A 24845-nucleotide genomic window follows, 5' to 3' on the forward strand; every position below is an offset into this window, starting at 1 on the left:
AATCAGAGGCCCACAGTGCCTACTGTCATGTTGCTCCAGGTAAAATACTGACGGATTTGTATTCTACTGAAGTATTCTTATATTATATTGCCTTTCCTTTTTTTACTCCAGTATTTTTTATTTCAGTGAAGAAAGGAATCTACTTTACAATAAAAATAATATTTTTTATTTATAATGCACCTGTTACACTTTTGTCCTGTTGTACCCTCTGCTTCTCTTACCTCTGTTTTTGTTTCTGTTTTGGCTTCACCCTAGCCCTGCCTTTACTTTGACCAAAAATCGGTGTACATATTGTTATCTGGTGGCTGCTCAAGGTTAGAGCAATATTAGCATTAGCCGCTAACCGTGCTAAACACTAGCTCTTTCGCCATTCAGAGGCCAGTGTATTGGACTGTAGCCTGCTTTTAACTCCCACTAGCACTGAGGCTGGAGCAGTATTAGCATTAGCCACTAACCGCGCTAAGCGCTAGCTCATACTCCGTTCAGAGGCCAGTATATTGGACTGTAGCCTGCTTTTAACTCCCACTAGCACTGAGGCTGAAGCAGTATTAGCATTAGCTGCTAAGCGCGCTAAGCGCTCGCTCTTTCGCCGTTCAGAGGCCAGTATTTTGGACTGTAGCCTGCTTTTAACTCCCACTAGCACTGAGGCTGAAGCAGTATTAGCATTAGCTGCTAAGCGCGCTAAGCGCTCGCTCTTTCGCCGTTCAGAGGCCAGTATTTTGGACTGTAGCCTGCTTTTAACTCCCGCTAGCACTGAAGCTGGAGCAGTATTGGCATTAGCAGCTAACCATGCTAAGGGCTAGCTCTTTCACAGCTCTGGCGGTTAGCCGCTAATGATCATGCTACTGCTCCCAGCCGTAGTGGAAACCTAATAGTGCAGAAAATACTGTAGCCCTTAGTTTCCTGCGTTTTTTGTCTTTTTTTAGCCTTTTTTAGTCATGTGTGAGTGAGTGAGCTGTATGTGTCAGTGTTCCTGCTACTCTCAGTGTAAGTTTGTTCCCCAACCTTCACAGATGTGCATATATGTTGTATTTACAGTTTAGTTTTTATTTGTATCTTCCGGTTTGCCTACCCGTGTTTTTGTTTGTTTGTTTTGAAATCAAAACACATCAAAACACAAATTTGCCTTCCTAAAATGTATTGCATAAATTTTATATGTAATTTGATCAGGGTCTCACCAACAGAACGTGGGAATAAATCGCTGTAGTCAACCGAAGCTCTCCAGAGGATTGTACTGGTGGGCAAGGACATGTTCTGGTAACACAAACACATTCACACACAGTTTAACACAGACACACACTGGGCATATTGGCTACTGGTACTTATTACATAAAACTGGCTGCCCGCACATTACAAACACACACACACAAAAAAATGGTTTGGGTTTGATTCCCTTCAGTCAAGTTTACCACATTATGCCAAAAAGAGTTTCAGGGCAGTGCTCACTTGTAAGAAAATCAATCAAATGTCATACATGTAAATTAAAATGAATAAAATGTACAGTTCCGAATAAAACTATTTCTGTTTAGAGTGCAGATTATACATTTCTCACTGACAACAGATACAAACACAAAAGGTATAAGACACAATTTATTATTGAATTTAATTAAATACTTGACTCTGAAAATAAAAATATTAAAATTATTATTAATAACAAAAATATTGACAAGAAAAGGGTATGTTTTTATTTGAGTCATATAGTTTAGCTGGTCTGAAAGCATGACAAACCTTAGTTAAACAGTTAAACTGTTAGCATGACCAAGAATCACTAATATCCAATGTAAATTCAACATGCGCTATGCTGGCTAAGAGCTGTTTATTCGACGAAATTGTCAGTATAGGGTATGTTTTTGCCTGAATAAGGGGCCTTTAAACTATATTTATCATCAAAAACCAACCATCCGAAACTAGTTAGATAGATAGGAAAAAATCAACACATAATAAACACAGAGAAACGTTAAATGCAGAAATGCAGCAATAGAAAAGTCTCAAAGTAGCAAATAGAAAAGTTCATTAGACTATACATATATATATGTATAGTCTATATTTATATGTACTTATTCGTTTTTTAGATTTTTTTTAGTGTCTTATGTAAAAATGTGGTGTAGGTAATGCGTGTGTACTGTGTAGTGAGGTTTCTGGCCCAGTACAGTTTATTCATTATACAGTTTATTCACCTGCTTTGTTGGGGATATTCGCTGTTAGACTGAGTGTCTATAAGCACAACACTGATTATGGCATTCTCCAACTGGAAACAAACAGACACACACACATATACACTTACATATACACATCTTTAGTTACAAACTACATTTAAAAAACACAGCTGTGGTGTGTGTGTGTGTGTGTGTAATGGTCTCTACATATACACACCTGCGAGTGCAACACCTGCAGAGCTGTGTCCACTTCCTCCACTAAAACACTGACCTGAAAGCACACACGTACACTCTATTAACAGTCTACTAAAAAAAAAACAGTCTACTTAATAAGAAGAAAACAAATACGAATGCACATAAGATCATTATTAGTGTTCTGCTTCTTGACATAATGGCAACACTGGACATCTTGAAGCCAGCAGAGACAAGCAACTGCTTTAGCATTATAGTATGGAAATGGAAATGAATAGTCTCTGGTTAGAGTTTTTCAATATCATCACGCTAATCTGTGACTAATAGCTTATATTAGGATGAACTTTTCTCAGAAACTTTAGACAATGTACTATAGACAATACAGAAATACAGAAACATATATACTGTACATAATAAAATCATATAAAGTAATTATTAAGAAATGAAAAGATACTACTATTAACTGGAAGCAAAAGCCCATTGCTTTTAGTATACAGTAAGTATTCTCCATGTTGTTAGTGTTTTTTATGGAATTACTGTCTGTATTAATTGATTGTACTCTGTTGAAATAACAGATATAGATTAGTAAAATCCTTAAGTATTTCTGTTATAATTTATGTGTGTAACTTTTCTCTGACCTGCTCTGCGCACAAACACTTCCTTTCCAAGGGCACAAACAGAAGCACCAGCTTCCAGTCTCTCTCAGCGTGGGTGGGCTGATAGACAGACACAAAGGTAGTCAGGATAAACATCATAAAAGTGCTGTAGTATAGATGGTTCAGTTTACCAGAACAGCTGAACAAAACAAACACACGTTACTCACCTGACGAGCATTCAGGAGGAAACCTGCCTCTTCTGCCTGAACCACCAGACTTCTACATGAAACATTAAGAAGAAACACACACACACACACACACACACTTAGAACAAGGAGTTTAAATCTTTGATTTACTTCAATTACAGTTCTGTAGGGTTAGATTTGATACATGTTCACTTACAATTTCACAAATATACACTGAAAATGCAAATATTCATAGAACAACTATTTACTATGTAAAGACCAATAATGAATAGGGTAAAAAAAATGGTAAACTGAGCAGCAAGAGCTGAACTACAGTAACTGAACACAAAAAAATGAAGCCATAAAGTATGTGTTTCTATTAAAGAGGCCAGTCTACCAAAAAGGTTGCGGGCAGTCAGTTAAAGGACAAGATAGGTGTTTATATTAAAGTGGCCAGTGGTTGAAACACAATGTAGCTGGCCAGAAAGTGTACGTTAAAGGTAAGTGTTTCTAAAAAAAATGTCCAGTCAGTTGAAACACAAGGTATGCATTTCTAAAAAAGTTACCAGTGTGTGGAAGCACAAAGTAGGCATTTATAATAAAATGTCATGGTAGGTGTGTTCACACACAGAGACACGCACAGTGCAGTTTAGTATGTACCTGTACTGTTCAGAGTTTCCTTCATTTGGCAAACTGACCAATTCTGGACTGAATAAGGACATCAGTTCTGAAAAAAAAGACAAAAGTGGTCAACTGCCAGATTTACTGCACTACACACTGTCTACAGATTTTATGTCAATGTGTAGTAATGTAGACCTTCAGTTTTATGCAGGCTGCCAGTGACAGCAAATTACATCCAATCATCAAAATACTCATTATACTAAGTATATTAATAATTATTTGTCCAATTACTTTTGAACTTGATGGTAGAAATGTCTGTAAAACAGCTTCAATTAACACTCAACGCTCAAGAGACCATGGTGATATATATGTCACAGACCCTTTAAAAGCTGTGCAAAGTTCTTTACAGCACTCTGTCTGTTTCTTTATCTCATGAAGTTCCTTTGTGACATACTGTATATTATACCACACTTAGTTCTGACCATGCATTGTGATTGGTCAAAATCTTTCAATAAACAAAACTGTGATATAATTGTAATATTACACTTGAGGTTCATGCTATAACTTGTAAATATTGGCACTGCAGTGCTGATCTACTCTATGCTCGGCCTGCGGCCTCGTGCCCACAACCGCAGCACAGCAGTGCCATCACTACAGCACAGTGGGTAAATCTGTGTTCATTTATCTCACCTTTTTTTTAACTAGAAATTGACCATTTGTCAATTTGTTAAGCTAATACATTCACATTCACACACACACTATAAACAGACATTGCATTTGAAAAGTTACAGTGCAGGTGAATAAGGTGAATAATGAAACTGTTAATGAAGTTTGAGCTCATTTTACAATCAGACTAGAATATAACTGGTGAATAGACAAAGAGGTCAAACAAAAGTGAAGTAGTTGCTTTTTATATGTCACACGTATTAACTGCTATCTATCCCTATTTCTTTGTAGCTTATCTCGCTATTGTGAAACTGATGGCGTTTAAAGTTCTGTCTTTAGAAGTCTGGCAGCCGGAGATCAGCCATAAACACAGGCCCCGATAATCATCCCCTCATAAAGATATTAAACAGTAGTGGAAAGAGATGTTCAATGTAATCAGCCTCGATTAGTGATCTAAAACTCTAAAAATCTAAAGCTGGTTTAGACACTACAAGTGGTCCTTTTGGTCTACAAATATTGGTCTACAAATAAAATGTGCAGATATTTGTTATACAAATAAAATGGTTTACAAATATTCTTCCTTCTATATCCCTAATCTCCAGAAAAATCTATGCACAGTTAGATTCCGAATTACGAATCCTCATTGAACTGGATAAAGATTGCATCTTAATAGGTTGAAAGGAATGTTATAAGAAATGTTAAACATTTTTGACATGTTTTTCCACATTGATGATGTAGATAGATTTCTTCCTTGCTTCAAGGAAACGTGTCTTACATTTAGCTTTATTTTGAATAGTTGAGAGTTTACGCATTGAGTTTACAGGTGATTCGGAATATGCTCAAATGGAACATTTTAGCTATACAACATTTATTTTCTTATGTTTTTGATGAACACTAGCTGTGTCCCCAAAGAATTAACATTAGCATCTTCAGTTTTACAGAAACAGATTATTTGTTTGGCTATTTTGTTCCATCAAGAATGTTTAAAACCCTTAATTCACTCTACATTTGTTTGTAACAATGTTATCTACTTGTAACAAGGGTACATTTTCAAGGCCACAAAGCTTCCTGAACCCACTATGCCTGTGATGAAAGAAGATGGCTCAGCTAATAACATTGTCAGTACCTTTTTACTAGAATAAACTTTGATGGATCCATTTAAAAATGAAAACTTTGATAAAGACAGACTTGCTACTGTTAGACAGGACATTTCCAACACTGATTAGACAGTAAAGATAACCAAGCTGCATGCCACTCTGAAAAAACTGAACTGCTCAAGCTAAGCAACTCAAAGAGAAGTGTGGGGTTCCTAAAACATGTTGTAGAACAGGGGTGTTAGGGCTGCAAGGGTTTATTCCAGCCAAACAGAAGCACAATTAGCCAATTAAAGACTGGCCAACTGATAAATAAATAAGTAGAATCAGACATGCTGCTTATTTTTCAGAATAAAAACCTGCAGACACCCCGGCACAATGTGGACAGGTTTTACATGTCTTGTTGTAGAAGAAATAATCAGCATACATACACATTCATAGAGACACATACACACATATGGCTCATCATAACAAATTCATTATTTTAACAGGGCGTTGTTTATAAGCTCACCATGCAGCTGCTTCATGACCTCAGACTCTACACTCCTAAAATTTTACAAAGAAAAAAAACAATTTAAATAATTTATTTATTTTAGATGTAAGTGTGTGCGTATATTTGTCTCTGTGTGTGTGTTACCTGGGTGTGTGTGGAAGGCCGACAGCAGAAAGCACAGTGATGTCTGCAGGCCTCAGAGAGTGAACTGCAATGGATTAAAACAATTAAAGTCTCCAAAAGAGCATAAAAAGCTACAGAAGAACCACAAACTCACAACTCAGTTTCAGCTCTCGACTTTTAGTAGGTTTAGTAGGCTTACCTGACAGAGCGGTGTGTGTGTGAGCAGGAGTGTGAGGACAAGGCCAGGAGAGCTAACACAGTCAAGGGGAAAGAGAAGATTATGTTTAAGTTGCATGCTTAACTACATTCACAAATTTGTGCTGCCTCACTGTATGCATAGATGAGATTTAGCAGGCTGAAAAAAATAGTCTCTATTTCCAATATGGGATAAGCAGTAAATTAAGAAATATCAGTTTAGATACATTTATCAAAATATGTTGTATGATTCACGTAAAATATTATACTTATTTACTAAAAAAATATTGCTTAACTAAATCTCTAACTCAAATATATCATTCAGCCTTTCTATTAGCTGGAGCTGGACACCTACCAAGAGAAACAACATGACCTGGGGCCTCATGTACTAAAGGTGCGTACGCCATATTTCACGCTCATGGTCAGATGTACTAAATTTGACTTGAACGTGAGAAAGTGCGTTCCCCCACGGAACTTTCATTTCGGGCGTACGCCTATTTTTTGTGCGTATATATTGTGTTTTTGTCATTTGGCGAAACTTAGAGGCGATACATTGAAATTACAACTAATAAGATATCCTTTATGCACACATTGTAGTAAGCCATTATTGGGTAAAATAAAGTCAATTAATCAGACAATTTCATTGGCTTACAGAAATAATCTTTCAACGTGTTTCCACTTAGCCTAGGTTATATAAACATGCATACAAGTTTGCGCTGGAGTTGTTGGAGATGGCAACGTTGGCATTATTGAAAAATATTGCTAATGGCCAAATTCATTTAGAGCGTATTTTCCGTAACCATTCTGTTTTTTGGCCCATGATGATGACTGGCTTATAAGCCGTTTTAGATTTCCAAGAGCATAAGAGGATAGATAAGAAAACAAGCAGAGAGCGTGATGGGTGGCTTCTTGGTAAGCAACTCATTTAAAGCATTTAAATGAAAGCATTTATTATCCATCTTACAATATTACAATTTAAAACATGGGTAATTATACGCTATGCGTATATAATATTAATAATAATTATAACAATAATAATAATAATTATAACAATAATAATAATAATTATTATTATTATTATAACATTATACTCTGCGTAATTGAGGGAGGCGACATGGCAGGTGTGTTGTTTTCGTGCATTTGCGCTTGATTTCAAGTTGATTGTGATGTACTAAGAGAAAGTACTTGGAATTCTGCCTACGCACGTTTAATAAATCCGGATTTTTTTGTGCGTATGGAACTTTTCAGGTCTGAGCGTACGGAACATTTTATTAGGAAGTCCACGCAAGTCTTAGTACATGAGGCCCCTGGTGTGTTAGGGGCCAACATTTGGACCGTAACCCTTACAGATTTAAGTAAGAACTCACCTCTATTTCATGGTAGTTATGAAGACTCTGAAAAGAGCCACCATTTACCAACATAGAAGCTGAAAAACAACAAAGAGCTTTAGTTTATTACATTTATTTATCCAGTAACTTCGTTAAATCAACTGTGTGTCCACTTCCTGGCTACTTAAAATGTTTAACTTCTACTTTCAGTAACAAACTATATTTCAATCTGTTTATCATCTCTCCTTTAATTCATTCATCATTCAACAACAGGCAAAATAATAGGGTTGTAAATAAGCTTGTAAAACTGCATCTTAGCATGTTTCCCACAAAAAACTACTTAAAATATTCAATAAATGCATTATATTTTATGCCACTTCTAACAATTGGATTTTGACAACCGTACACTAATGGATAGTTTACATGTTGTGCATTTGTGAATCTGGCCCTTTGCATCCTAAAGTTTAGAAATGCCACTTTGAATGAGGGGACCTGGACCAGACATTGCTGACACAGATGTCCATACACAATTTATGCTTGGACTCACTAAGCCAGCAACTTATAAAATTAGGTTTATTATACCCAATGCTGTGCATGGGTTTGAGGTGTATAAAGGCCCCTCAGTACTGAGCTGTGGAGCAGAGGAAGTTTGTTCTCTGAAGTAGAGGAGCTCTATTTAATATTTTTGGAATGAGTTGAAGTGGCAAAAGTAATCATACAATTTTATCACTCAGCATCACTAATGCTCTATATGCTAGGATACTAAATAATGCCTTATTACATTTTAATTCTGCAAAGTGAAAGTGAAGCAAAAAACAAACCTGAAATAAAAGAGAGCAGGCAGAGCATGGAAGCCCAACAGGTGTCCATCATCTTCTTACTGTGCAACCTCAGATCAAACGTCCCTCCACAGTCTTATCTCTGTGTCTGATGACTCTTTCATTCTTATACAGCAGGAGGGGCTTCAACTGTAAAGGTGGAGCCAGACCTAGCTATAGTAACAGCAATAATCAACGAAGAGAACACGTGAGTGAGATAAAGAGAAACAATGGGGAGAGAGAAAATTTTCCTTGCTTTTTTTTACCTAGAATTTAAAGAAAAAGATTTTAGTGATCATAATGTTGATAGAGTTACAGTATGTGTAGTGTAGTTGTGTGTGTAGCATTTATTCAGAATATATATATCAGATTTTTATAGAATTCTTTTCTTTTTTATAGAATTCTTTTTACATTTAGTACAACTTTATTATTACTACATTATTTTTAGTCTCTTTTAGTGTTTTTTGTAGAAATCTCTAAAAGATAAGGTCTGTCTTCAGAGTGTTTTCCTTTTCTCACTCACTGTCCAGGTATTCCTAAACACACTGACTGATGTTGAGGTCTGCATTCAAGAAAACAGAAAACACCACTGTGTATATCTAAGGCGATGGCAGTTAATAAAAGCTATGATTAGAATTTGTAATTGTTCCCACAAGCCCACCATAAAAAGAGTTTCATTCTAGGGCAAAATAACAGGGTTATATAGGGTGTAAATAGACTTGTAAACTAGCATGTTTCACTGCAAACAAAATCATCAATAACCATCACAGAGTAAACTACTGCTGAACTTAAACAAACACTCCACAATTTTTGTAATAACTAGTGCCATAATTTAAAGTGAAATGTGGTTCCAACAACAAATTCTTCACATATGCATTACAATTCACATTAAGTAAATGCCTCCTAGTGTATGTATGTGTGCATTTCGGCCTAAACATTATGTTTTAATAAATCTGAAGATAAAGTGATGTTTCAGAGTGGTAGTTAAGACAGGTTTGTGTCTGTAATGTTGCACAATTCCTACCTTGGGATGACACCCTATTCTGTGATTACATCGTGCCCATTTATCTACAGGCCAACGATAAAAGATAAGATATGTACATAGATACAGCAACAAAAATACCAAAAGTTCCTTTCAGTGTGAAACTAGAATGATCATTATGACTATGCAAGATGGCTCATTTAATATATAAAACTTGAAAGGAACATGTCATTTTAAATTATGTTCATTTTATGTTATATTTTATTTGACATCCTGTCACTTAAGTCCCTCCAGACATCAGAGGTTCTCATCACTATAATGCTAATCTGCACAGACAAGCACAGACATCTATCTGCATTGCAACTAGTTAAATACATCTTCACTTTATACACTTTGGTGGGGGTTAAGTATCTTCACCCCCAGTGTACCACAGTGCACCCAGATGGGTTGAATATGCTTGAAATTTTGGAATGCACAGACAAAAGCAAAACATTGAAATAAAAGAAGGGCATGCTTTTCCTTTTATATTGAAGGTAGTGATGGAGTGGCTTTAGTATTAGTAGAAATTATTAGTACCTGTGGCTTCCAGCTCCTGTAAGAGTTAGTTAAAGTTGATTAAACCTAAAGCCTTAACATATATCTAAGCAACAACATGCAAAGCAAAAATTAACATTGTAAATTTGTTTATACTGTATCTAGGCCTGATTCTATCCCTAATGCTCAGCTCATATCCAGGCCAATAGCTGCATTAGCCAAACCTTCATTTGTAGAGTATACTTGTGGCAACAACCCAGTTGTATAATACAGTATTATACTCATACAGTATAATAATAGAGAATAATACAGGAATTGGCCTATTAATGAGTATAATGTCGGAATTGGTCTGTGCCACTTGTGTCAACACTCTGATTAATGAGAATAATATGGGAATTGACCTGCCACACCACTCCAAACAAAATTTTGGTCAAACTTTGCACGGCCCAAGACAAGATTCAGCCAAATGCTGCCATTTTAATAGTGCCACTCCAGAATCCTCCAGGACTTCTTCTGAAACCAAGCCTGGGTAGACTTTAAAGTAAGCTTGGGACCATTGCCCAATAACACCCAAGCTTCCCCGCCGAAAATATGACTTTCTCCAGTGTTGTTTTGTCTTCTTACAGAACAGAATCCTAAAACTGTGTCTGTGGCTTATCTCTCTGGTGTTGAACTTACTGTGCTGACTATTCTTAAGCTTCTATATTAGTACAGGTAAAGGAGCATTGAGAAGTCCACCATTTAGTTTGTGCCTTTGCCTATGCAAACTGAATCCCCAGTTAATTGATAGCTTCCTCTTTCTGCCAATTCCAGGTAGGTTACCCAATGTTTCTTTAACTTTGAACTTGTGAACTATGCTTCCAACTATATCTCTAGGAACATTCAGTGCCTTTACTATCTTTTGCTTTCCTTGTTTATGCAAGGAAATAATAATTTGTTATCATTTTGGTCAACTCTCTTAACTGAGCCTTATTTCAAACATGCAATTAAAAGTCACAATCTACAAACACCTATCCTATGTTGAGCCATTATAAAATTGTTCTATTCGAGTTGGTCCTTTGAGTTGTAATGATTCTGTATAGAACCTTCAGTAAAGTTACCACTAAACGAATCCCCTCAAACAACCTAGGACATTATAACTAATAGTTCTAAGAAGACAGAACCTTATAAATGTATCTTAAAGATAAATCTAGAACATTCTGTAACACCGTATTGTGTAATTTTCAAGAACAGTGAAATTAATCAGCACTAACTGTGTAATTATATGTACATATACCAGAAATTCTTCAAAGCCTTACATTTATTTTTTGCAACTGCATCAAGTTCATCTGATTTCTTTTATCTATGTGAAAACTTATCGCATGTTCAGGGGGATAATGATCTTATCGTAGCTTTGATCAAGTTGATTAACACCGGCTGTGTCTTTGGACTTGCTGATCCAGGTTGCTGATGCACAAATAGTGATACTGAACTTCAGCCCTCTCACGGTAAGATAATAAAAAATAACTGTATTCTTGATTTCTTTTTTTTGGCCTTTTGAAAGTCTAGTTTTACTCACTTATAAATTCACACAGCACAAAAATAACAATTAGGCTTTGAAATAAAATTTGATTAGCCTTTTCCTTGAGTTTCCATGAGTACAATAATGTTTCCTTTGACCTCAAATATTTTAGGGAATTTTCCTACGCCATGTAAAATAAATAATTCCAATGTACACATTTTGTTATAGTTCACATCACAGAAAATCATCTAAGACTATTGACTGCTTTCTATCAATAGAAATTATGTATAAGTAACACAACGCATTTGTGCAGAAATCCATCCTCTATTAAAATGTGCTATCTGGGAAAAATAATGGCAGTATTAATAAAAGATCTTTAAGTAGTAGAACAGATCAGCAGTTAAGTACCTGAAGTTTGAATTGCAGTGAAGTTTCTTAGCACTTTTAATTTTGCTAGATCCATTCACTCTTTCTGAATTCTTAGTGGGAAATAAAACTATAAGCTTCAAAGTGAGAGGAGAGACGCTACAATGAAACATTATATGAGCTAAAGCAACACCATAGATCTTGACTACACCTAGGAACATGTATTAGAAACTACATAGTAATAACTTGTCTTCTCAGTAATACAGTTGAGTAAAAGTTAAAATATTCCAATATCTGAAAACAAAGATCAAATCTATCAGAACTGTTAGACACTACAGAAAACTGAAAAAGATATTACAATTATCAAACACTTCAGAAAAGGGCAATGTAAAGGTTTCAGTCTGATATGCAGCCCTGAGTTTTATTGCCCATTGTCCTTTCCTTCTCATCTGAGATAAGTGAAGGCCGCATGTAACCTGGGTGCTGATAGGGGGTTTAGCTGATTACAAGTGCAGAAACACAGTGTCATCCAAGAGTCACCTTACACAGGTGCAGCTCGTCCTGACTGTTTATCAACTTTAACATTTTATAATCAGAAAATACAGGAGAAAAAAACGGTGTGTAAAACAAATGATTATGACTGTTGACTGTAGTAAAGCCAATTTAAATACCCACTACTGCATGGCAATAAGAACACATTAATGTTGTAGTAATATTAGTCTTTCAACATACAGACATACATATTTAACAGAAATAGAAAGCAATTTGTTGTACAGTCTGTTGTTGTTGTTGTTGTTTTATTAACAGAGGATCAGAAGGATACAGGAAAAAATGTCAATTTGCCCCATTAGTAAGTTTCACATTGACCAGATGTTTATGGTTGACTTTAACAAGCTTCTAGCAGAGTTGTTTATTGTTTTTCTGACATGGACTTAACTTATACTGCATACTAAGACCTGTTATTCCTGACAAAGGAACAGGTTCATCCCATACACCATGCATTTGTCACAGCGTACATTTGTTCCTACCATAAGAAATTATGTTCTTCATCAATGTTTAAAAAACACTGTCAATCAACCAAAGATAATCAAGTCAATAAAGCTCTCACAATTGACTGGTACCTAATTTGACCTGCTCCTTTAGCTCTGTCAGTGTCCTTCAGCTTTTTTCACATCCTCTCTTTGTCTGAAACGAGAAACAGGTCTAATGTTTATTTAAACACTTTTATTAAAAGTTAAATCAGTTTTTTGTTTGTTTTTCTGGCAAAATCTTACCTGGTTGGAATTCAGGTGGAATTATTTATTAAGTTCTAAGTTCTAAGTGACTGACAAACTTTGTTTAAACAGGCATGCAAAAGGGTCGTCTTTTCCAACAAGACATAAGAGGTAATCATTATCAATAGTTTGGCTTAATTCATGCGTGTTTGTATCTTTGCTTGAAAAATTATTGTAAATGGAAGCAGTATGAAGATCTTACTATAACAGTGGTGTGAATGTGTTTGTCATACTCAGTTGTTGTGGTACAAAGAAAACAAGCTGAGTTTTGTTTCTTTCTTGCTAATGGAAGAAATCTGTTTCCCCCTAAATATTACTGCTGTTATGATTTACCCTTTATGTTAGCTTGTTTTGTTGTATACATGTACATCTTTATTAGCAGAAATAGTAACAGAATTATATTTATACTAAGTATAAATTTAATATTTATTTTTTTGCAGTATTGAGTTCTTGAAATTATTTTTTAATGTTTTGTCATATTGCCAAGAATTTCATTACTGCAAAAAAATAAAATATAGTGAAATTATTTTAGGGCCATATCAGCCACACTTTGTTGTGATGCAAACCATTATTATGTAACGCATTTTCAGAATGAGCATTATTTCTGTAACGTTACAGTCTAACTTTTCTTGCGTTTACGTTTTTACACACTGGTGCCTGAGCAACAACCCAGGTAACTATAGCACAATTTAAGGTGAAACAAATAGTTTAAAAAACAAGCTAAAAACTGAGGAAGCCATGTCAAGTGACCTGAAGTGAAGAGTATGAACAGATAACACTCCTCTGATTAGAAGTGAAGGTAAATTAGTCTGTTTAAATAAGTTTAACTGGTTAATAACTGGTTAATCACTCCAGCAGCAGGAGAAGCTGACATTGGGAGTCGACTCTAGAGGAAACACAATCACCGTCACGCAGCGCCGTACAGAGATCTAGAAAAGCTTTTGGAGTGGAGCAGACCCAACCGAACCAACAGCGCCTCCTGCAGGCAGTCAGCCCCCAGCCGCCACCATATCCTCTACTACTCTACTCCCTTCCACTGCTGCGACACTAAATATTAATTTTAAACTGATTTATCCTGCAGCAAAGATCAATGTTACATAAACCATGTTTCTATCTTAAAACTGAAAGTTCTTGCAGTCTTCAATATTGAGCATTAATGTTGTCATTCTTGTTATCAATGCTTACCCTTTAAAATTCAACCTTTAAAATGTCATGCCACCCAACCCTGATGAATGTATTCATCCAAGCTGAAATAACAAAATTTTATGAATTAAAATTTCCCAACTCTAAAGCAATAAACCATTGTTGATCACTGACCTGAAGTCAGAGTTGTATTTTTTTCAGCTTACTTTAACGTTATGGTGTTAAATGTATTGAATGCGTTTAATTTAATTTAAATTTAATACATATTTTGTATTATAATTTTATACCTGTGTTATTGCATTGTAGAAAGGGACTTTTAAATAAATAAATACATAAATAATAATTTTTCTCCTTCTTCTTCTTTTCCTGTTTGTGTGATGCACCTTATGCCTAAAGCCATTTCCATATGACTGTTAATGTTGACCGACGTTCATTTCCCATCTCTAATACATTAAAACAAGGTTGATCTCAGACGCCAGAACTTATTTGTACATATTGATTTTACATTGGTTCAACACAGATTGAACATTGATTCAACGTGTGATATTTATGAAATTGTACTTAGAGTAAATATGTCTCTGTCTATTTTTATAGCTTGTAGTGTGTTACAACAGTGTAGAATGTGGCATTTTTATAAACAATAATAATAATAATAATAATAATAATAATAATAATAATAATAATAATAATAATGCTGTATTCTTCTATATAAGTCACTGCCGTGTTCCTATATGTTATAAAATTGACTGTTTAACCTCATATAGTGTAGTGTAGTAAAACAACTGACCCAGGCATTATTTGCTACAGCAGCAGCTGTGTACGCGCATGCGCACAAAGGGATACCTTCTCTTCCCAGACGACGATTTTAGTTGCAGAACCGGAAGTGACACGGTCTGCGGAACAGCTGAGAGCAATATCAACAACAAAACAGCGAGAGACAGAAGGAGAGTGGAAGAACAGAGAAAAAACAGGGATAAACGGAGGCGAAGAGAGGACAGGAGAGAAGACTTAGAGAGAGAAAGAGAGAGAGAAAAAGAAAGAGAGAGCGGGGGAGGAATCTGATCAGCTGGAGGGAGACTTCAGCTTTAAACCCGCGGAGACAAACAAACAACACGGAGGTGAGACCCGACCACGTAGACCAGAGCAGGTCTCTAATCTCATCTGTTTTACTGTGTCTGAGAAAATTAAACACACAGCAGAATTAGTCTGATCCAGTGTGAGGTGTGTGTTTTTATTTATCCCTGCGTTCGTACTGCCGCACTGCCCTCGTCCTGTAGTGTTTTAGACGGTGAAATGTAACAGACCAAAACAGTAGGCTGACTTTGAGCTGTAGTGGCTTAATGTGGTCATTACCCCTCTAAGAACAGGTTAATTACCAGCTTAACTGTACAAAAGTTCAACAGCAATACAATCATTATAAATATTTTGCATTCATTTGGAGCTGTAACCCATATGTTGATGTTCAATTTATGTTTTTGTGATTATCTGACCATCAGCAATGTTTCCGTTTCAAATCAGCAGCTATAGCTATTTTATGGAAGGTTACATTTACAGTAAAACTGTTACCTAGCAGTTAAAAGAAACAGCTCGAACATTTAAGTTGATCTGCTCTGTTATTAATGTTTTTAGAATATTTCATGTTCACTCAATAAAATAGAGGAATCCATGTTTGAGAGAATATATTCACTATTGTCTTGCAGTGATAAAATAAGTTCAGTCAAATAAGTCATTAACATTATCAAAAATTAACACAAACAACCCATGGTGACATACAGCTCTGGAAAAAAATAAGAGATCACCTAAAAATAAAGAGTTTCTTTTATTTTACCAAATTGAAAACCTGGAATATAATCAAGAGGAAGATGGATGATCAAAAACCATTAAACCAAGCTAAACTTGCTGATTACTGCTTGATTTTTTGCACCAAAAGTGGCATAAAATTACCCAAAAACAGTGTGTAAGACTGGTGGAGAACATGCCAAAGTGCATGAAAACTTTGATTAAAAACTAAGGTTTTTCCACCAAATATTGATTTCTGAACTCCTAAAATTTGATTTATACGAACTTGTTTTCTTTACATTATTTGATTCATGTTTACATTATCTTTTTTGTTATTTCAACTGTTTCTCTTGTTCTGCAAATACATGCTCTAAATGACAATACTTTTATTTGAAATTTGGGAGAAATGTAGCCTGTAGTTTATAGAATGAAACAACAATGTTAATTTTATGTAAACATTTACCTATAAATATAGGAACTGATTCAGAAACTGAAGTGGTCTCTTTTTTTCAGAGCTGTATGTGTATCACAGACACTTTAAAAGATGCGGAAGCTTTACAACACTCTGTCCTTCACTTTAACACTCACGTTTCTACATAACGTACTGTACACTAAACATCCTGAGAGCATCCTGAGAGCATCACTACAGGACAGTGTGTAAGTGTGTTTATTCATCTGACCATATTTACAGAATGTAGGTGTGCTGAGTTAGTCCTTGAGATAAAAGTAGCTCCTTTACAAGTGTACCTTTTGCTTTTACTGATCTGTTTCAACCAGTTTAACAATTAAAATGCTTTAATTAAACATTTTATGTTCTATAGAACTGACCTAAATTCTAGAAGAACATTTTGAAGTACAAGTTATGAAATTGTTGCAATTTATGTTACATCATCAGTCATGTGGTCACCATAAGGAACAACCATAAATGTGCTGCTCACACAATTTATCTGATTCAATTTTAAAATTGGTTTCAGTATTAAGAAATGGGTTTGGGCTTTTATGGGTTATGTTTGTGTTAGCCTTCTTTTGGATGATCTGCCCTTCACCAATGTTCAGTTTTAAATAAGCAGCAAAATATATTTTATGTGGGTTAAATTAACTGTAAAACCGTTGCCTGGCAGTTAAAAGAAACATCTAAAACATTTTAGTTGATCTGCTCTGGTCATAATGTTTTTTTGCAGACATTTCATGTTTTCTGAATGAAATATAGGTACCCGTGTATGTGAGATTTTTTTTCAGTAATTAAGTTCAATGCATTGTTTTGCAGTATTAAAATATGTTTAGTCAAATAAGTCAACATTGTTAACAAATAATAGATGCATTCATGCTAATTGGTGTGTGCTGGCTTCCATTTACTATTTAGAAAATTAATATATTAGGTAGATTCAGTTGTATTTCACCTTAATTGCTTAACTGTTTTCTGTATAGTACACAACTAAACAAAAATTGACAATGGACATGCATAATATTAGATTTCATAAAACGTAGATTCCAAACTGTCATATGGCAGCAGTTGTTTTATGACAGCATAATATTAATTTTAGCTTTAGAATCCATGTATGTATGATGTGTTGCATTTAAAGTAAAGAAAGTGGTAAAGCGAAAGTTTAACACATCTCATGATCTCCATTTCTTTGAATGGCTAAAACAAAAGCATTCAGTGCAAAAAACACTTTCATAGTTTATTTTGTCACAGTAGTGCAGTTCTTTCACAGTTTTCTTCTCCTGAATGTACAACAGATATTTAATGCATTGGTACATTTTTTTTCCTTTTTCCCGTAGTGCAATGGGCCGCATCTTCCTCGACCACATTGGAGGCACCCGTCTCTTCTCCTGTGCCAACTGTGACACCATCCTGACCAACCGCTCTGAACTCATCTCCACACGCTTCACTGGAGCGACAGGCCGTGCTTTCCTCTTCAACAAGGTAACATTTCTGTGCTTACAGCCCCTGCTGTCACTCAAACACAGCTCCTTCACTGACAGCTGAAATATGGGGTTGACTTTTATTTACTGGAACAGCTTTCTAAGTATTTGCCTATTTGTGTATATAATATACAGTTTATTTACTAGGATTTACATATCTAAAGGCAGCAATATATATTCAAATAATTAAATAAGTAGACACAAACAAATAAGTACACATATATCTGCACATAGATAATAGGACCACATTAGCTGCATGTTTCTTCCTGTACACTGAACCCAAGGTCAATTTTAGCAATATATTTTAAATCACTGATAGAGTCTGACGAAAAAAAAAACACATCACAGCACTTTTTGCTTCACAGTGCACAAAAGTGTGATTGTTATGGCTACTGCGCTTGCACAGGTCTCCTTATCCAGGGGCTTTTCCTGCTAGCATGCATGTAAGCAACAATCTGATCTAAACCCTTGCAGAAACCACCTGTGTGGAAACAGTTTACCACTTTTGCACATCTAAGTAATAAGCATAGTGAATTTTACATTTTGTCCAGAACTCACTTGCTTTGAAATTATGTTTGCTGACTTAGCAACTGTACTTCTTTGAACAGGTGGTGAACCTGCAGTACAGTGAAGTCCAGGACCGGGTGATGCTGACTGGCAGACACATGGTGCGGGATGTCAGCTGCAAGAACTGCAATAGCAAGCTGGGCTGGATCTATGAGTTTGCCACAGAGGACAGCCAGCGTTATAAGGAGGGGCGAGTGATTCTGGAGAGGGCACTGGTGAGAGAGAGCGAAGGCTTTGAGGAACATGTGCCATCAGACGCTTCCTGAGGATTTATCCAGTCTACAGACAGCTCATTTCTATTACCACCGTGTCTGTCACCAATATCTGATCAATGCATCTGCTTCTCATTGCAGGCTCAGCCTGGCGTAGAGTCTGAAAAAATAAACCACAATCAAACCAGCAGCCCCTCTATGGCTTGGTAGATGCCACTGTTAGGCACTGTATGTTGGCATTCCCTTGAAATCTATTCCTGTAGGTGGACCTTGGCCAACCCATACCAGCTTCAATACATAGAGGTTATTATATACACATTTTTGAACTGAAGGATGCATTTGATAGTTCAGAAGAGCATGATGGTAAATTTGCACCCAGGCTGATGAACAGGTCATCAGTTTGTTGTCCAATCCAGCCCCATAAGAAATGAGACTTGAGATTTGGGTGAAGATTTGGACATGAATACGAAAATACCATTTAATTGATATTATATTGAGTTTGGTATCCTTTTATTTAGCATTATTCTTTCTCTTGGATTTCTTGTTTTTATTTGAGTGACTTTGAGTGAGTATTTTTCCCTCTTTCTTCGTGGTAAAGCATAAAATGCACTCCTATGTTTATTTGATCTTAATAAAGTTAATGGTCTTGCTTGAGCATTAAATCTCTTTCAAGTTTGAAACATCAGTCATGAAAGTTTTTGAAAGAAAGTAGGTCAAGATATGAACATTTAGGCACAAATTCTGGAGCACTGACTGATTTTTTATACAACAAGCAATAGGGGTGTAAATCAATTGTGGCACAATGCATAATAATGTAAAGAATTGACAGCGCATTGCAGGAACAAATGATTTCACTTTGTTACTATGAAATATCATGCAGTTGCATTACTTGAACACTAGAGCTAGTGCAGAATCAGTCCGGAGAACCAGGAGGGCGTGAGCAAAGGGCAGAAGGCGTGTCAATCATTTTAGACTAAAGCCAATCACACAATCAATTTTAATGTCCGACATTTTTTAAAGCTAATCAACAGCTCTAAATTTTTTGTTGCAGCCTCCTAAATGGGTTAGTTATGGATCTGTTGATGGTTGTGGGAGCTGGGGCTCTTGCCCCCCCTCACTGGATGCTCGTTGCCTCCATGTGGCATTTAGTGTCTGGAGGCCCATGCACAGTGCCTCCGTCCCAACTGCCAGCTGATAAATAACGTCATGCAGCAGGGACGGCGCACAGGACAGCCTCACTGCACGCATCACTGTTGTGGCCCCAGTTTTGACTTAAGCCATCCAGACCTCACAAGCCAAAAAGGGCAATAGATTTGGGAAAATGTAGTGGAATGAAAAATAAGAAACATTTCAATTAAAATGCAGATTAATTAAAGTAAATTAAAGACACCATAATGGAAATACTTAAGTGATACACTAAAATAGTTAAGGAGAGTATTCAGTTCATTACTGTTCACCACTGGTGGTGAAAAGCGGGATAAAAACAAAATGGTTTTATTCAAAATGTGTTCCAAATATCAGAAAAAAAGCAGAGTGCATCACTGCACCCTTAACAAGTACATAAAACCTGTCAGCAAAGCATACAATCCACGTGACACTTCAGTAGTGTAGACCAGAGTATAGTGCAGTGTTAACACTGTGTATTACAGCAGTTGTTACAAAGACATCAGGAAAACGTGGCATTGCTACCATCTTGTGGTTGCACTGTTTTTATCAGTGAACAAAACCTTTGCTTGATTAAACATTGTTACTTGTTTTTTTTATCAGCATAACTCGATATAGCTACACCTAAACAAACAAAAAACTTCTTCAGACTCTGCTGTAATGTAGTTTTACATTTCTTTGATAAACTGTATATAACATTTTACATTAAGATAAAAATTATTGACACAAACAAAAATACAATACAAAAACAAACATGAACCATTGGTCAACAGTTCTAAGAATGGCATGGGTTGAAATCTAAGGTCTGTTGTCAGGCTTTTCCTGCTCACTGGTTTAATGGTGCCCTTCAGAAACCTGCCTGTGTCGGCTCAGGAATCAGATCAAATCAATCAGATTATTCATTTTTACAGAAAAAAAAGTAATTGTTTTTTATGAGGGTCCATCTTTCTGATTTGTTCCCATAAATGCATCATAACCCTGTGTATTATGATCATCCTGAACAGTTTAAAAAAAACATTCACACTGTTTTTTAGGTGGTGTGTCTATTTTCTTATTCTGCAAACAAATAGACACAACAAATTACTAACAAATAAAGTTTCTGACTTTTCAGGTAAATGACAACTTTTAAACACTATTACATGATGCACTATAACGAAAATATTTGTTATGAACTGTTCATACCATTATTATAGCAATAATATAGAGTTCAACTGAAACCTTGTATCTGTCAGTACAGAGTAGTTTTTTCTGTAGTAAACTAATAGATATATTTAGTGATTTTTAAAGAGAGAAGAACTTCTCTTGTCTCTGGAGGTTTTTGAACACTGCTAGAGCAGGGGCTAGGGCTTCAAAAACTAGCCTCTCACAGCGCTGCAGAATTGAATCAAAAGATTCATACATAACCTTCTTTTCTCCCTGATTCATTATAACCACTGCCTGTTTAATACCACACACCCACATCTGATATTGAAGCAAATTTCTAATTTTCTCAAAGAATTGAAGAAGTTCTCTGTTTTTTTCAATGTTCTTGACATCATCAGCATTGAAGAGTAAAGCTTTTTTCAGCTTTTTATCCTTAAGTTGTTTTTCCAGAGCCTCCAAACCTCCAAGTTTTTCTTTCAATTTACTGATAAGCTTGGGGCTGTTTTCAGGATGAGAGACCCATCTTTCTAGTTTGGCCAATGTAAGAGTCTTGGGACCTGTTTGGGATTGATAAACAGTGATGTTTACAGATTGCAGAAATGTTTTATCTTTTTTAATTATAGATCCTGTTAAGAAAACACATTAAACTTCTAAAATCTAAAATCTAAAATAGCTAATAATCCAGCTGTGTCTAGTCCACAGATTAAAGAAAGATTATCCATCACAACAGAGCTTAAACACATTTTGCATGTAGGGGACTGCTGATTAAAACCTGCATGTTCATTTAAACTCAAATCACCAAAAATATCTTACAACAGATTTTAAGGTCACTGTCCAATTCATCCACATCTTTTGCACCATCAGAACTTCTCAACCTCTTTCCTGTTAATAAAGCATAACACATATTTATTCAAAACAATCTTTTCATTACAAAGAAACCTAATATTCCTAAAATAAGATATTTTTTACAACTTACGTACTCCACTGTGTGTTTGGCCCTTTTCTGCTTGAAGAAAATATGAAAATGTAATTTAATATAAAATGCTAAGAAATTGTGCTGTTAGAAATGAAGAGCCTTACCTTGCTTTAATTGTTTAATTAAATCAGACTCATTCTTCTCAAGCAATTTTAGTGTTAACTCATATCCACTGGTGCAGTTCAGATGTTTATATAGTTCACGCATTTTCTTCGGATCCGTTGTTTCAACACAGATGTTGCTAGCCATTTCGTTTGTTAGAAAGCTCTGTTGCTGCAGAAAATCCACTAAGCCACTGACATTCCTTGCCTTTTTAATTATTGTAGCTCTGTGTGCCTCTAGAAAGATCTCTGCCTCAGACTTCTGCATGATTCCTGTTTGAAGAAACTGTTATAAAACTATTACCAGCATATGTATGTACTGCCACCACAAAAAATTATACAGTGCCTTCAAAAGTATTAGGCCCCCGTGAACTTTTCAACCTTTTGCCACATTTCAGACTTTAAACATAAAGATATGGAATTGTAATTTTTTGTAAAGAATCAACAACAAGTGGGACACCATTGTGAAGTGGAAAGAAATGTATTGGATATTTTAAACTTTTTTTTTTTTTTAATAAAAAACTGAAAAGTGGAGCGTGAAATATTATTCGGCCCCCTTGTGTTAATACTTTGTAGCGACACCTTTTGCTGTGAGTCTCTTGGGGTATGTCTCTATTAGTTTTGCAAATCGAGAGACTGAAATTTTTGCCCATTCTTTCTTGCAAAACAGCTTGAGCTCTGTGAGGTTGGATGAAGAGCGTTTGTGAACAGCAGTTTTCAGCTCTTTCCACAGATTCTCCGTTCAATTCAGGTCTGGACTTTGACTCTGTCATTTTAACACCTGGATATGTTTATTTGTGAACCATTCCGTTGTAGATTTTGCTTTATGTTTTGGATCATTGTCTTGTTTGAAGATGAATCTCTGTCCCAGTCTCAGGTCTTTTGTAGACTTCAACAGGTTTTTTTCCAGAATGATCCTGTATTTGGCTCCATCCATCTTCCCATCAATTTTAACCATCTTCCCTGTTCCTGCTGAAGAAAAGTAGGCACAAACCATGATGCTGCCACCATCATGTTTCACTTTGGGGATGATGTATTCAGGTTCATGAGCTTTGTTACTTTTCAGCCACACAAAGCACTTAGTATTTAGGCAAAAAAGTTTAACTTTATTCTGATCTGACCAGAGCACCTTCTTCCACATCTTTGCTGTACGAACAGCACTTCTTATGTCTTTATTTCAACAGTGGCTTCCTTCTTGCCACTCTTGCATAAAGCATAGATTTTTACAGTGTACGACTGATTGTTGTCCTATGGACAGAGTCTCCCACCTCAGCTGTAGATCTCTGCACTTCATCCAGAGTAATCATGGGCCTCTGGGCTGCATCTCTGATCAGTCTTCTCCTTGTTTGAGCTGAAAGTTTTAGAGGGACATCCGGGTCTTGGTAGATTTGCAGTGGTCTGATACTACTTCCATTTCAATATGATCACTTGCACAGAGCTCCTTGAGATGTTTAAAGCTTGGGAAATCTTTTTGTATCCAAATCCAGATTTAAACTTCTCCACAACAGTATCTCGCACCTGCCTGGTGTGTTCCTTGATCTTTATAATGCTCTCTGTGCGTCTTGATTACACACAGGTGGATTCTATTTATCATCATCAGTCATTTAGGTCAACATTGGGTCATTCAGAGATCCTCACTCAACTTCTGGAGTGAGTTTGCTGCACTGAAAGTAAAAGGGACGAATAATATTGCATGCCCCACTTTTACGTTTTTTTATTTCTAAAAAAAGTTTAAAATATCCAATAAATTTCATTCCACTTCACAATTGTGTCCCACTTGTTGATTCTTCACAAAAAATTACAATTTCATATATTCATGTTTGAAGCCTGAAATGTGGCAAAAGGTTGAAAAGTTTAAGGGGGTATTCTTTTGCAAGGCACTGTATATACATCAAATAACATTTACTAGCCTCTCATCAACACTACATATTACATCACATTTTTATTGAAATACCTACCTTGTATTTCTTCTCACAAGCCACGCCTTTTTATTTTAAACCCTAAACTTGTACTTTTACTCACTGGCCCATTTTTTAGAACCCCTTATCTTGTACTTACATTCACTGGCCACTTAGTTAGAAACACCTACCTGGTGCTTCACTGGCCACTTTATTAGAAACCACTGCCTTGTACTGCAGCTTACTGGCCACTTTATTACAAACACCGACCTTGTAGGTAAATTTTTACCTCATCCCTTTTTACAATGTGTACATGTTAACTTATAATGTATTGTAAGCGTGCTTTGTTCAGTTTTATGTTTAACATGTTTACACTTTCATTTAGGAAGAAATGTGTCGCTTACTTTCACTTTCATTCATTTCATCATCTCTCTGATCATGATCTAACTGAAAGATTTATCGAGTTTTGTAAGATAAATAGATTTCATACATTTCTTTCCAGCCTGTCCTCACAGTAAACTACACTCACACAGCAGATAGAATGAGATCAGAACTGTATTTATAGAAACTATAGTTTAATAAAGCTACACCTACCTGTGAAACGAGCTGAGCTTTAAGACGTGATCAGTGCACCTGCAGTGTGTTTGTTAAACTGCACTCCACTCTGTAATATTCTAGTTCATTCTCAAGAGACAATTTGATAATCTCCTCCCTTGAGCTCAGGGTTGCCAGGTACAATAAATATATCAGGCCTTCTAGGGGAAGGAAAAATGTGATTTCATTTGTAACATAAGTTAATTCTTCTTATTAAG

General features: G+C 35.8%; 3 protein-coding genes across 4 annotated transcripts in view; 1 reads left to right on the forward strand and 2 right to left on the reverse strand.

The window, feature by feature from the left end:
- The window catches only part of LOC103028594 (phospholipase B1, membrane-associated), a 28637-nt gene extending 20006 nt beyond the window's left edge, over positions 1-8631 (reverse strand). The window contains exons 1-11 of one of the 2 annotated variants that reach the window (XM_049485116.1): positions 8471-8631; positions 7689-7747; positions 6326-6377; positions 6148-6211; positions 6022-6056; positions 3790-3856; positions 3172-3220; positions 2987-3064; positions 2374-2427; positions 2178-2248; positions 1179-1254 (exon numbers count right to left, since the gene is read on the reverse strand). In XM_049485116.1, coding sequence (XP_049341073.1) covers positions 1179-1254; positions 2178-2248; positions 2374-2427; positions 2987-3064; positions 3172-3220; positions 3790-3856; positions 6022-6056; positions 6148-6211; positions 6326-6377; positions 7689-7747; positions 8471-8522 — 657 coding nt within the window. In that variant the 5' untranslated portion in view covers positions 8523-8631. Of the gene's footprint in view, positions 1-1178; positions 1255-2177; positions 2249-2373; positions 2428-2986; positions 3065-3171; positions 3224-3789; positions 3857-6021; positions 6057-6147; positions 6212-6325; positions 6378-7688; positions 7748-8470 lie in introns of both variants that reach the window. The other variant, XM_049485112.1, reaches the window with a different exon arrangement.
- Positions 8632-15133: 6502 nt separating this feature from the next.
- On the forward strand, positions 15134-19405 carry ypel5 (yippee-like 5). The gene is made up of 3 exons (XM_007255516.4): positions 15134-15385; positions 17829-17973; positions 18581-19405. Exons 2-3 carry the CDS (start codon positions 17833-17835, stop codon positions 18803-18805), a joined length of 366 nt encoding a protein of 121 aa, XP_007255578.1. The 5' UTR covers positions 15134-15385; positions 17829-17832; the 3' UTR covers positions 18806-19405.
- Positions 19406-21196: 1791 nt separating this feature from the next.
- On the reverse strand, positions 21197-22482 carry LOC125799238 (uncharacterized). Its single transcript, XM_049475357.1, has 4 exons — positions 22139-22482; positions 22035-22061; positions 21872-21940; positions 21197-21615 (listed from the first exon to the last, which is right to left on the reverse strand). The coding sequence occupies exons 1-4, from the start codon at positions 22401-22403 to the stop codon at positions 21197-21199; spliced, it is 780 nt and encodes a 259-aa protein (XP_049331314.1). The 5' UTR covers positions 22404-22482.
- Between the last annotated feature and the right edge of the window lie 2363 nt (positions 22483-24845).

Source organism: Astyanax mexicanus, chromosome 1, assembly GCF_023375975.1.
Source record: "Astyanax mexicanus isolate ESR-SI-001 chromosome 1, AstMex3_surface, whole genome shotgun sequence".
NCBI lineage: Eukaryota > Metazoa > Chordata > Actinopteri > Characiformes > Acestrorhamphidae > Astyanax > Astyanax mexicanus.